Source organism: Rhinatrema bivittatum, chromosome 14, assembly GCF_901001135.1.
Source record: "Rhinatrema bivittatum chromosome 14, aRhiBiv1.1, whole genome shotgun sequence".
Lineage (NCBI taxonomy): Eukaryota > Metazoa > Chordata > Amphibia > Gymnophiona > Rhinatrematidae > Rhinatrema > Rhinatrema bivittatum.
Window position 1 is genome coordinate 2287596 of NC_042628.1, and position 12363 is coordinate 2299958.

General features: G+C 45.2%; 1 protein-coding gene across 4 annotated transcripts in view; it reads left to right on the forward strand.

Annotated features, from left to right (window-relative positions):
* Positions 1–12363, forward strand: part of LOC115075664 (hexosaminidase D-like) — a 60455-nt gene that overhangs the window by 29110 nt on the left and 18982 nt on the right. For all 4 annotated transcript variants that reach the window (XM_029576256.1, XM_029576253.1, XM_029576254.1 and 1 more), the window contains 4 exons: positions 359–446; positions 832–996; positions 1181–1364; positions 3773–3844. In XM_029576256.1, the coding sequence (XP_029432116.1) occupies positions 359–446; positions 832–996; positions 1181–1364; positions 3773–3844 (509 nt within the window). The remainder of the gene's footprint in view (positions 1–358; positions 447–831; positions 997–1180; positions 1365–3772; positions 3845–12363) is intronic.

Genomic DNA, 12363 nt, shown 5'->3' on the forward strand with positions numbered 1-12363 from the left:
TTTGTCAGGCTGTGGCCACCTTACGGCAGCAGCCTGACCCACCTCGCTGGTCCCTGCATACACAGCCTGCCCTCTCCAGGACTGACAGACAGGTGTCTCGCTTTCCTAACTAATAAAACTTCTTCCTGTGGGAGGGAAGGTTGGGGCAGATTGCTTCCTCTGTCTAGGTGCTGCTGTGAATGCACCCGTGGAGCACCAGAAAGATGTCCTGGGAGATTGCAGGATTTCCCCACCAAGCAAAGAGAATTCAGAAAGCACGGAGAGTGCAAGAGGCGTTGCCTGCACTCTAAGAGGCTGAACAATGCAAGGAAGGGCAGTAGTGCTCGCTGTGCCTTCTCACTCTCCTATCCCTTTACAGCGAGGAAGACATTGAGACGATCCAGCACTTAGCAGAGATCAATCGGCTGGAGGTGGTTCCTTTGGTACAGACCTTTGGGCATATGGAGGTATTACTTACCCGGATCACTTTTCTTCAGTTTTGTATCAATAGTTCTGTATGAGGCATGCTGCTGGAGGATTTGTCACATAATCCTACTGCTAAGGCTTTACCTGGGAACCTGCTCTCCGAAAAGAGCCACATAGTGACGCTAATACTTTCAGGCTTTGCATGATGCTATCCAAACGTTTTGTGCACTCATGGATTCTCTGAGAAAACTTGCTCTCTTACGTTTCTGAAAAGGAGAAAGCACAGGGAATGTGTTGAGTGAAGAAGCTTTCTGGGAGATAAGAGATGTGTGTTTTGTAATTTACATAGTAAAAAGGCACTAGGGCTGTGTATCTGTTAGCAGTGAGTCACTGGGCTCTGTGTTATGGTTTCTTTCTTTCCTTCAGTTTGTCTTGAAGCACGACAAGTTCAGGCACTTGAGGGAGGTTGAGAAGTACCCCAACAGCCTGAACCCCCATTCCCCGGAAACCCTCCCACTGGTGAAGGCTTTGCTGGCCCAGGTCATGGATAAGCACAAGAAATCCGCCTGGCTGCATATTGGAGCGGATGAGGTGAGCTGCACCTGGACCCGGGCTAGCAAGGACGTATTGTGGGTTTTATTCATCATGAGAAACGTTGCTTTCTCTGTTCTCACTCCTTGTAAAGCAAGCTTGCAGCCCTTTTGTCCTGCTGGTAGGGGCAGGGAGCACTTTTGCTGGTACTCTAAGCCTGGCCGTGTCCCTTTTCATGATGCAGGTGTACCACTTAGGAGAAGGACAAGACTCCAAAAACTGGATAAACAGCAATAAAGGGGATTTGGGGAAAATGTACCTGAATCACCTGAAGGAAGTGGTGAGCTTCATAAGGAACCAGTACCCAGGCCTGCAGACCTTGATATGGGATGACATGCTCCGGAAACTGGAGGTGGAAACCATCAGAGGTACCAGAGCACATGTGAGGGGGATTCTCTGTGTGCAGGTCTGTGCATGTAGCATGTGATTTGTGGGGAAATTCTCTATATGCACGTCTGTGCATGTAGCATGTGATTTGTGGGGGAATTCTCTGTATGCACGTCTGTGCATGTAGCGTGTGTTGGGGGTTTCTCTGTATGCAGGTCTGTGCATGTAGCGTGTGTTGGGGGATTCTCTGTATGCAGGTCTGTGCATGTAGCGTGTGTTGGGGGATTCTATGTATGCAGGTCTGTGCATGTAGCGTGTGTTGGGGGATTCTCTGTCTGCAGGTCTGTGCATGTAGCGTGTGTTGGGAGATTCTCTGTCTGCAGGTCTGTGCATGTAGCGTGTGTTGGGGGTTTCTCTGTATGCAGGTCTGTGCATGTAGCGTGTGTTGGGGGATTCTCTGTATGCAGGTCTGTGCATGTAGCGTGTGTTGGGGATTCTCTGTCTGCAGGTCTGTGCATGTAGCGTGTGTTGGGGGTTTCTCTGTATGCAGGTCTGTGCATGTAGCGTGTGTTGGGGGATTCTCTGTATGCAGGTCAGTCTGTACATGTAGCATGTGATTTGTGGGGGGATTCTCTGTATGCACATCTGTGCATGGAACATGTGTTGGGAGATTCTCTGTCTGCAGGTCTGTGCATGTAGCGTGTGTTGGGGGATTCTCTGTATTTATTTATTTTATTTTTTTATTTATTTAGAGTTTTTATATACCGGCAATCATGAAAACATATCTTGCTGGTTTACATAGAATGGGGGTGCAATAAAATACATAGAACCTAAGAACAAAGAACTAGAACTGTGGTGACAGAAGGTACAGTTACATTTAACAAGGTGGCCAAACTTGGAGTAGGAAAAATAGAAAAGAGGATAGAAAATGGTTAAACAATATACAATTTAAATGTATGCACGTATATACAATTATGCACGTCTGTGCATGTAGCGTGTGCTGGGGGATTCTCTGTATGCACGTCTGTGCATGTAGCGTGTGCTTGGGATTCTCTGTATGCACGTCTGTGCATGTAGCGTGTGCTGGGGGATTCTCTGTATGCACGTCTGTGCATGTAGCGTGTGTTGGGGGATTCTCTGTATGCAGGTCTGTGCATGTAGCGTGTGTTGGGGGATTCTCTGTATGCAGGTCTGTGCATGTAGCGTGTGTTGGGGGATTCTCTGTATGCAGGTCTGTGCATGTAGCGTGTGTTGGGGGATTCTCTGTATGCAGGTCTGTGCATGTAGCGTGTGTTGGGGGATTCTATGTATGCAGGTCTGTGCATGTAGCATGTGTTGGGGGATTCTCTGTATGCAGGTCTGTGCATGTAGCGTGTGTTGGGGGATTCTCTGTCTGCAGGTCTGTGCATGTAGCGTGTGTTGGGGGTTTCTCTGTATGCAGGTCTGTGCATGTAGCGTGTGTTGGGGGATTCTCTGTATGCAGGTCTGTGCATGTAGCGTGTGTTGGGGATTCTCTGTATGCAGGTCTGTGCATGTAGCGTGTGTTGGGGGATTCTCTGTATGCAGGTCGGTCTGTACATGTAGCATGTGATTTGTGGGGGGATTCTCTGTATGCACATCTGTGCATGGAACATGTGTTGGGAGATTCTCTGTCTGCAGGTCTGTGCATGTAGCGTGTGTTGGGGGATTCTCTGTATGCACGTCTGTGCATGTAGCGTGTGCTGGGGGATTCTCTGTATGCAGGTCTGTGCATGTAGCGTGTGTTGGGGGATTCTCTGTATGCAGGTCTGTGCATGTAGCGTGTGTTGGGGGATTCTCTGTATGCAGGTCTGTGCATGTAGCGTGTGTTGGGGGATTCTCTGTATACAGATATGCCTGGACATGCAGCATGTTGGGTAATCTTGGGGGTAATCTCGGGAGTGTATGGAGTCTCTGTGTTCCCAGGAGTACTCTCAAAGTCACATAGCTCAGAGTTGTTAGAGTGTCAGTCTGCAGTGCTGAGGGAGGACTTGCTGGCAGTCGCAGAAGCAGACCTACAGCTATTGGTGGCATGGGGTGGTCATAGAGGAGGGTTATAGGCGGGTGTTTGGGAAGAGAGAGAAGACTTGTCAAGGTTGGGCACATGTGTGCTGAAGATGAGGGCTGGTAGGAGATGGAGCATGTAAGACTGTCTGAGCAGCAGTAACAGGCATGGGAGGGATGACACGGGCTGCTTACTGCAATTCACTATCCACAGTCATGACATTGGGTGAAAGAGCCCCAGAGGTTAGGTGCAACCTCCATTATGTAGTGCTGCATGCTCTAAAAATGTCAAGGTGCAGATAGAAAGCCCCCTTGGCAATGGGAGCACCCCTTCCCCCCTCTCTCCAGACAAATGCTGCTACTGGGCATCCCAGCATGTCAGAGTTCAAGCTTCCCTGCTTGTCAATGTTTTTTCTTTTTGTAACAGAATCAGGAATAACAGAATCCACATCCCCTGTCCTTTGGATTTATGCTCCTGACTTCAGCATGAAAGATACAGGTGAGTGCAGTGAAGGAATTGTTTCATGCGTGCAGGTACAGCCTGAAGAGAAAGTGAACAGGAGTTAGCGAGGGCATAGTGAAGCCTAGGGCTGCTGGGAAATGTAGTTTGGAGAGCCTTGGCAGAGAAGCAGTTGGGAGGAAGGTGGTAGCCACAGAAAGATGGTCCTACTGTAAAAGATCAGGGGAGAGAGTACTGGGGAGCCAGGAGAGCGGCTTTCCCAGATTCTGTAGTAAAGAATGATTGCTGAGCTGAAGGAATATACGGTTTCCTCTCCTGGGAGATCATGAGGAAATAACTTTGAATTCGTGTTTATTTTATTATCGTAAAACTGAAGTACCTAAAATATGTGGCGGAAATGACCATAAAAAGCAAGCGAGGTGACAAGTGCTGCTTGAGCGATAGAGACAGAATCGTGGGCTGAAAGAAAAGCTGAAGAGAGAGACTCCGCTGTGTACGGGGAATTATCATTGCATCTGTGTAAAGACGTGAGCAGATTTTCCAGACAGCTTTGCACTTAGGCTCCTGTAATGAACTTGACAAAGCAGTTGGATGATGGTATTCTGACTTTTACATGCACTGTGAATTAGGAAATCTGAAAGACTCTGCGAGAGCTGCACAGGGCAGCCAGGTTCTTGCACTGAATATTGCAGGTTTTATGAGACAGTTGGATGATGATATTCTGACTTTTACATGCACCGTGAATTAGGAAATCTGAAAGACTCTGCGAGAGCTGCACAGGGCAGCCAGGTTCTTGCACTGAATATTGCAGGTTTTATGAGACAGTTGGATGATGATGTCCCTGCTTATGCAGGGTTAGTGCTGAGAATAATTCTGCAAATCGAGATTTAATTAAATGAAGCAAAGAAGGAAAACCTGACTTTTATTTGGAAGCCCTAGCGAAGTCTCTTCATTGGGGAATCAGCGGAGCTGCTGCCTAACCTCATTAGCTTTGAAGAGCTCGCTGCCCCTGGTCGCATCTACTGGCCCCAGGAGATGGGGAGGGAATGTGGCGTGCGAGTGCAGATATTTGGGAATCTAATCGCTGGGCTAGGGCCCCACACACCCACACACGCACACCTCCGTTCTAACCTTTATAGTTGAAACCTGAGCTTTTCTTTCTATTCTTCTATGGCTGGTGTGACAATTTGTACTTTAAAAATCTAAGGCCTAATTTTAAATCGCCAAGGCGTGTAAAAACCGCGAGATATGCGCATGGCTGGGCCATGCTCGTGGTACGCACGGAAGGGGCGGAGTCCAGGCCATTGGGACAGCGCGTGCCAGCAGCCAGCCGGCGTGCGCGATTTATTGCTCCTCCAGAGAGCAGGTAAGTTGAAAAATAAAAAAAAATGTTGGTTAGTTGGGGAGGGGGAGGGGTTTAGGGGTCAGGGCAGAGAGGGGAAAAGGGAGGAAGGTTAGGTAGGGAGTTTAGGAAGTTCCTCCCCGCCCACTCCTTTATTGGCGCAGACGGGGAGGGAACTGTGGAAGGGCCCGATCACATCACCTGCGCCGATATAAAACGGGGCACGGATTTTATAACATGTGCTCCGTGACGCATCCGTGTGCACACGCCGGGAATCGCCCGCACGTGGCTGCTAAACCTTACCCACTTATGGTTTATGTTCCCCAATAAAAAGGAAAGCAATGCTTGGAGCGTTTAGTAAGCTGACAGCAAGCACGGACTCTGTTGAAGAAATTCATGTGGATGAGGAAGAAGATAAAGCGCTGGTATTCCTCGTCTTTCAGGAAAGCAAAGAGGAGTAGCAATTTGGATTAATAAGAATTCCACTTTGGAGATGAAAAGACAATTTAAAGATGATAGTAGTAGATTTATTATAGCTTTAGTAAGATTATATGTTGTGCAAGTTTTATGCACCGAATAAGTAGGGGACTTTTAGCTCTGTATTGCCTGATAGGATGAGCGCCAGCTTCAGACAGACAGAGATTGTAACGGAGCAGATAATCCACACATTGATTATACATCATTAAAAGCTCCAAGGAAAAATCCAAATTATATTGGCACAGGTCTTTTGTAGAGAGCTCCAGGATTTTGACGCATGGGGGCTGAAACGTCTAGAATTAAAAAAAAAAAGTTTTATTTTCATGTAGATAATGAGGTCCAAATTGAAGGAATAACTGGCTGACTTTGCCGGGGCTGCACCATTGAATATCCCCAGATACGTTTATGCAGCTGACTTTAGAACTGCTTAATAGCAGGTCAAACCCTTCCTATCCAGCTAAGTAAGCCGCCATCCCACCTACCACTCGGATAAATAGTTATCCAGCTAAGTGGTGAGCAGTGAACGTGGATGGACGTTTAAACACTGCCACTTCGCTGCATAAGGCCTTTGGATATCATGCCCAAAGTTTGCTTAAGGTTGGACTATATCCTCTAATCTGAACTGTGTAAAACAGAAGCACCACCTTTTCAGATGGTGAGAGTGCAGATAGAGTTTTAGAAAAGGTGGAAAAAATGAGAATGAACCCCCAGCACTGTTTAATGATTAAAGTTTGCTCAGTGTCTGAGAGAGCCATGGAAAGGTTATAAGTTGCATAATGAATCCACTGGAATTGGTTGTACAGTTTTTTTGGAATGCAGCTAAAGCAGCATATCAGGCCCATCAACACAAGTTAAATAATAATAAAATACTGGAACTGAAGTGCGTCCATGTGCAACGCTTAACAAGTGACATACAAAAAGAAATGAGGAGGTGAACAATTTATTAGACCTTGGGGCAATAAGGAATTTACAACTTTTATGATATAAATTATATCAGCGGGGTAATAAAGCAGGGAAACTAGCGAGATTGGTGAAAAATTCAAAAAGTGAAAGCTTAATAACTCAAGGTCAGCATTTGAATCGTGCCCAGGGGTAGCCAGGGCATTTTATATTCCAAAGTCCCACATTGCATCAAGTCATGGGAAGAGTTTTTCAAGGCTCTTGTGACGGAAGATGTCCCCATTACAGAATTGTATAATAAAAAATGGTTGTTAGTCTATTATAACAGTTGATAAAATCTCCCGGATATTGGCTTTCTGCGATCTTTTTTTATCCTGTTTGAAAGACACATTTCAGGAGGCAAGCTATGCATGGACGTGTTCCTGAAGGAAAGATCCTTAAACAGTTATCATCAGTCAGGTAGCCTTGAGAGAGCCAGCGCTTAACCCTGGGAGAAAGATACAAGAAACAGATCCATCAATCAGGGGATCTTCTGGATACTTGGTGACTCACACTGGCCACTGCCAGAGACCAGGTGCTGGACTCAATGGACCTTGGTCTGACCCAGCCTGGCACTTCTTATGTTCTTATGTACGGGATGCAGGGCTCGATGGACCTTGGTCTGACCCAGCCTGGCACTTCTTATGTTCTTATGTACAGGATGCTGGGCTCGATGGACCTCGGTCTGACCCAGCCTGGCACTTCTTATGTTCTTATGTACAGGATGCTGGGCTCGATGGACCTCGGTCTGACCCAGCCTGGCACTTCTTATGTTCTTATGTACAGGATGCTGGGCTCGATGGACCTCGGTCTGACCCAGCCTGGAACTTCTTATGTTCTTATGTACAGGATGCTGGGCTCGATGGACCTCGGTCTGACCCAGCCTGGCACTTCTTATGTTCTTATGCACAGGATGCTGGGCTCGATGGACCTTGGTCTGACCCAGCCTGGCACTTCTTATGTTCTTATGCACAGGATGCTGGGCTCGATGGACCTCGGTCTGACCCAGCCTGGCACTTCTTATGTTCTTATGTACAGGATGCTGGGCTCGATGGTCCTTGGTCTGACCCAGCCTGGCACTTCTTGTGTTCTTATGTACAGGATGCAGGGCTCGATGGTCCTTGGTCTGACCCAGCCTGGCACTTCTTGTGTTCTTATGTACAGGATGCTGGGCTCGATGGACCTTGGTCTGACCCAGCCTGGCACTTCTTATGTTCTTATGTACAGGATGCTGGGCTCGATGGACCTTGGTCTGACCCAGCCTGGCCCTTCTTATGTTCTTATGTACAGGATGCAGGGCTCGATGGACCTTGGTCTGACCCAGCCTGGCACTTCTTATGTTCTTATGTACAGGATGCTGGGCTCGATGGACCTTGGTCTGACCCAGCCTGGCACTTCTTATGTTCTTATGTACAGGATGCTGGGCTCGATGGACCTTGGTCTGACCCAGCCTGGCACTTCTTATGTTCTTATGTACAGGATGCAGGGCTCGATGGACCTTGGTCTGACCCAGCCTGGCCCTTCTTATGTTCTTATGTACAGGATGCAGGGCTCGATGGACCTTGGTCTGACCCAGCCTGGCCCTTCTTATGTTCTTATGTACAGGATGCAGGGCTCGATGGACCTTGGTCTGACCCAGCCTGGCACTTCTTATGTTCTTATGTACAGGATGCTGGGCTCGATGGACCTTGGTCTGACCCAGCCTGGCACTTCTTATGTTCTTATGTACAGGATGCAGGGCTCGATGGACCTTGGTCTGACCCAGCCTGGCACTTCTTATGTTCTTATGTACAGGATGCAGGGCTCGATGGACCTTGGTCTGACCCAGCCTGGCACTTCTTATGTTCTTATGTACAGGATGCAGGGCTCGATGGACCTCGGTCTGACCCAGCCTGGCACTTGTTATAATTTGATGTTTAAGGAGTAGAGGTGATTTTGCAAATGGCCATAATTTTGCGCCTGTTTTAATACCTGAGCCTGGAAAAGGACCAGAATACCAAGATCATAAAGACCTATCTCCTTGTTAAACCAATATATCAAGATACTATCTGCTGTCCTGGCAAATGGACTGAATAATATTATCAAATGCATAGTATCAAACCTCCAACAGCATCAAACCCCTACAGGTGGTACAAAATGCCGCAGCCAGAATCCTAACTCACACCAATAGAAGAGACCATATTACCCCCATCTTGAGCAACCTCCACTGGCTACCCATCAAACAGAGAATCCTATATAAAACCTTAACCATCATTCACAAAGCAATTCATAACGTCGCACCTATATCTCTACAAACTCAACTTTGTCCATACGTATCTTCCAGACCCATCAGAAGCGCCTACAAAGGCACATTAGTCGCAGCGCCTGCCAAATCAACACTAAGAAAAAGAACTCTCTCCACTGCGGGACCCCACCAATGGAATGCGCTCCCAGCAGACCTACGACTCGAACCCAATCTACCAGAGTTCAAAAAAAGGTTAAAAACCTGGCTCTTCAGGCAAGCGTTCCAATTCCCAGAGTGTAACTAGGCACCTCCTCCTGACTTTCAGACCCAACCATTGCAGGATGTCACTAACACCTTGACACTTAATTTCATTCCCGTACTTGCTTATTCGCATGTCTATTTAACAGTCATTATTCACCTTTATATAACCGCTTACTGTAGACCATATACGCTACTAAAGTTGCTTGAAAAAAGGTGAACACACACATACTATTCAATACACGAATAAGGTTATTTGTTATTTGGTTAAATATTATTGTTACTTTCACTGTTCCTTGTAATTATGTTCAATGGTTGATTGTTATTGTTCAATGTTCTATGTAAAAAAACCCTGGTCTAACCTCCCAGACCGGGGCAACCTTCTCGTTACATGTAAACCGGATTGATTTGTATTGCATACAGGAATTCCGGTATATAAAAATTAAAATAAATAAATAGTACAGGCTTTGTACAGGGAAGATATTCAGTGGCTAATGGTAAACAGAGTGGATGCAGAAAAGGCATTTGATAGAGTAATTTGGGAATGTCTGATTATGGATGCTCGAGAAATATCAGTTTGGTGCTACTTTTTAAGTTGGCTTCAGATTGCTGTATATAAACCAATGGTGAAACTGCTTGTTAATGGGCAACTGACCCAGGCACCCAACAAGGATGCCCCTGATCACTATTATTTTAACCTTAGAACCCGTGGCTATAAAACTGAGAGGAATGTCTTGTTTTCAAGGCCATGCAGAGTAGAGAGCTTAAAGTGAGCCTTTTTTTTCAGAGAATATTCTTCTTTAAATGAACTCAAGATTCATTAGCTGAGATTAGTCATGAATGGACTAAGAGACAATACATATGATGAAGAATCTCTTTTAACAGACCTGGTTCAGCCTTATGGCCCATACATTTTGTACATCTGAAGAAGACTAGCGTGCCAGCAAGATGTAGCAGTAACTTTGGGCCAGCGGCTATTAGGAAGGCATAGAGCTGATGGAGACTCAGCCTATTTGTCTCTTCAGGGTAATGCAGACCTTCCAGCAGGTTTAGAGAGATTTGTTTCTCAGAGAAGGGAATTAGCAATGTAGGCCATTGTTTCATGAAACAGAGAGACAAATATGATAGAATCATTTATTTTATTTATTTGTATGTTTTTGTATACCGAAGTATTGGTGTTGGCCTTCACTCCGGTTTACATTTAGAACAACGGTATACATTAAAAATCAGAGGAGCAACTATAACAACGATTAACATTAAAACTTCGGGGTATTGAAAGAAACCCAGTTATTATTATAGAATGACAGTGGTGGCGGCTTGATTTTACTTACAAGCTTCCCATTATTGTATGCCATGGGGTAGAGATAATTTACAGCAGTGAGGACACTACCTGTAAAAACAACAAAATGTCCATATGGGGTACGCTAATAGAAAGTATGAATAATGCTTATCTTTGCAGATTGGCTGATTTGTGGAGTGCAGACTTTGAGGAGGAGAATTTAGCAAAGCAATGATCTCCAGTAAATATGAGAGAGACAATTGAAATGACTTCATAGAATATATATTTCTACAATTTGGGGAATAAAGATGAATTTCTGGGAATCGAATTTATGTGAAAAATGTAATTATTTGCCGGTAACATATCACATGTTTACCGGTTATCATAAACTGAGCTCTTTTGGAGGAAAATATTTGGCACTTAGACCGAGCAATGGACTACTCAGTAACATGGTTTGTTCAGGATTTTGAACAGGAATGAAAGACCACAAAAGAGGGAAAATATATTTGATTGTTTTGATTGGACAATATGACACCTGACACTTATGTTCTTGGTAACAGCAACTTTGCTTACCTGTAACAGGTGTTCTCCGTGGACAGCAAAGCAAACAGCTAAACAAGATTGGTGACATCATCCGCGCCAAGTCAGGTCATTTTTCTCTCAAATCCCAGAAAGTTCTACTTAGCTTTCTGAGCATGTGCGTGGCCGCCTCAGTCTTTTTCCAAGCTATGCAAACTTGCTGGGGAGGAGGAAGGGATTATATGGCTCTTTGTTTTGCTGTCCATGGAAAAAGCCTGTTTCAGGTAAGCAACTTTGCTTTCTCCATGGAGAGAGACTCTCCAGCTGAGGCTTGCTCTGAAATAGTTTTGCCTTTGACTGGTTTCTTTGCAACCCATCTTGTATTTTGTTGGAAGTTTAGTTTGATTATTTTAAAAAGTTTTTTAGCACTGCTTGTCCAAATATACTATCTGTACGTGAGTCCTTATCCAGACAGGAATGCTTTGTAAAAGTATTTATAATTGACCATGTGGCAGCTTTGCAGATATTCTGAATTGTGTGCGCCATCGCTGCAGCCATTACTCTGACTTGATGCACTTTTAATGTGTGTGTGTGGTATTTCCAAACCTACGGTTGTATAACAATGAGAGAGATGCTGCGATGGCCATCTGGATAACAGATGAGACATTTATAGCTGTGGCATAAGATATGAAAAGCTGGCTTGACTTCCTGAGTGTTTGAGTTGTGGCTTTTCTTCAGTCTGGGCTGTGCAGTTGTATGTGGCTTAGGAAAGAAAGCTGGCAGTAGAATTTCTTTATCAGATGGAAACTTTAGGTGTGTTCTGAGGAGTACTTTTTAATATCTTTGTATAGGGCGTGTAGGCTACTAAGGCTTGTACCTCACTTACTCTTCTGGCTCTTATGACTACTATTAGAAGTAAAGTTTTCCATTCCAGGAACTTCACCTCCAACGTAGCCATTCACGAGCTGTGTCGAGACAGTATTTAAGTCCCATTGCGATGCTGGCTCCTTTTAGTGGACGTTGAAGATTGAGCAGACCTTTTATGAACCTAGCTCCTAGTGGTTGTTGCGAAATTGATTTTCAGTCAGTAGTGTGGTGATAAGCTGCTATTGCACTCAGATGGACTCTGATGGAATTTGTCTTTAGTTCAGAGTCAATGAGGTGAAGCAAGTATGGAAGTATTTTAGAAGTTGGACTTGTAGAAAGTTGTTCTCCTTGATGTCTGCACCAATTTGTGAATCTCCTCCATTTGAAATTCTAGGATTTCCTTGTGGAAGGTTTTCTAGATATGAGAATAATTTAGTTTACTCTTTGTGGCAATTCAATTTATTTAATTGTGTTGCTGTCAGTATCCATGCAGTTAATGCTAGAGACTGGAGATTGAGATGTATTGACCTACCAGGTTTCTTTATAGGGTTAATCTGCTGCTACTCTGGTTAACCATGGAAACCAACGTTGTTGTGGCCAACGGGACTATCAGGATCATTTTTCCTTTGTCCTTCCTCAATTTTAGAATGGTT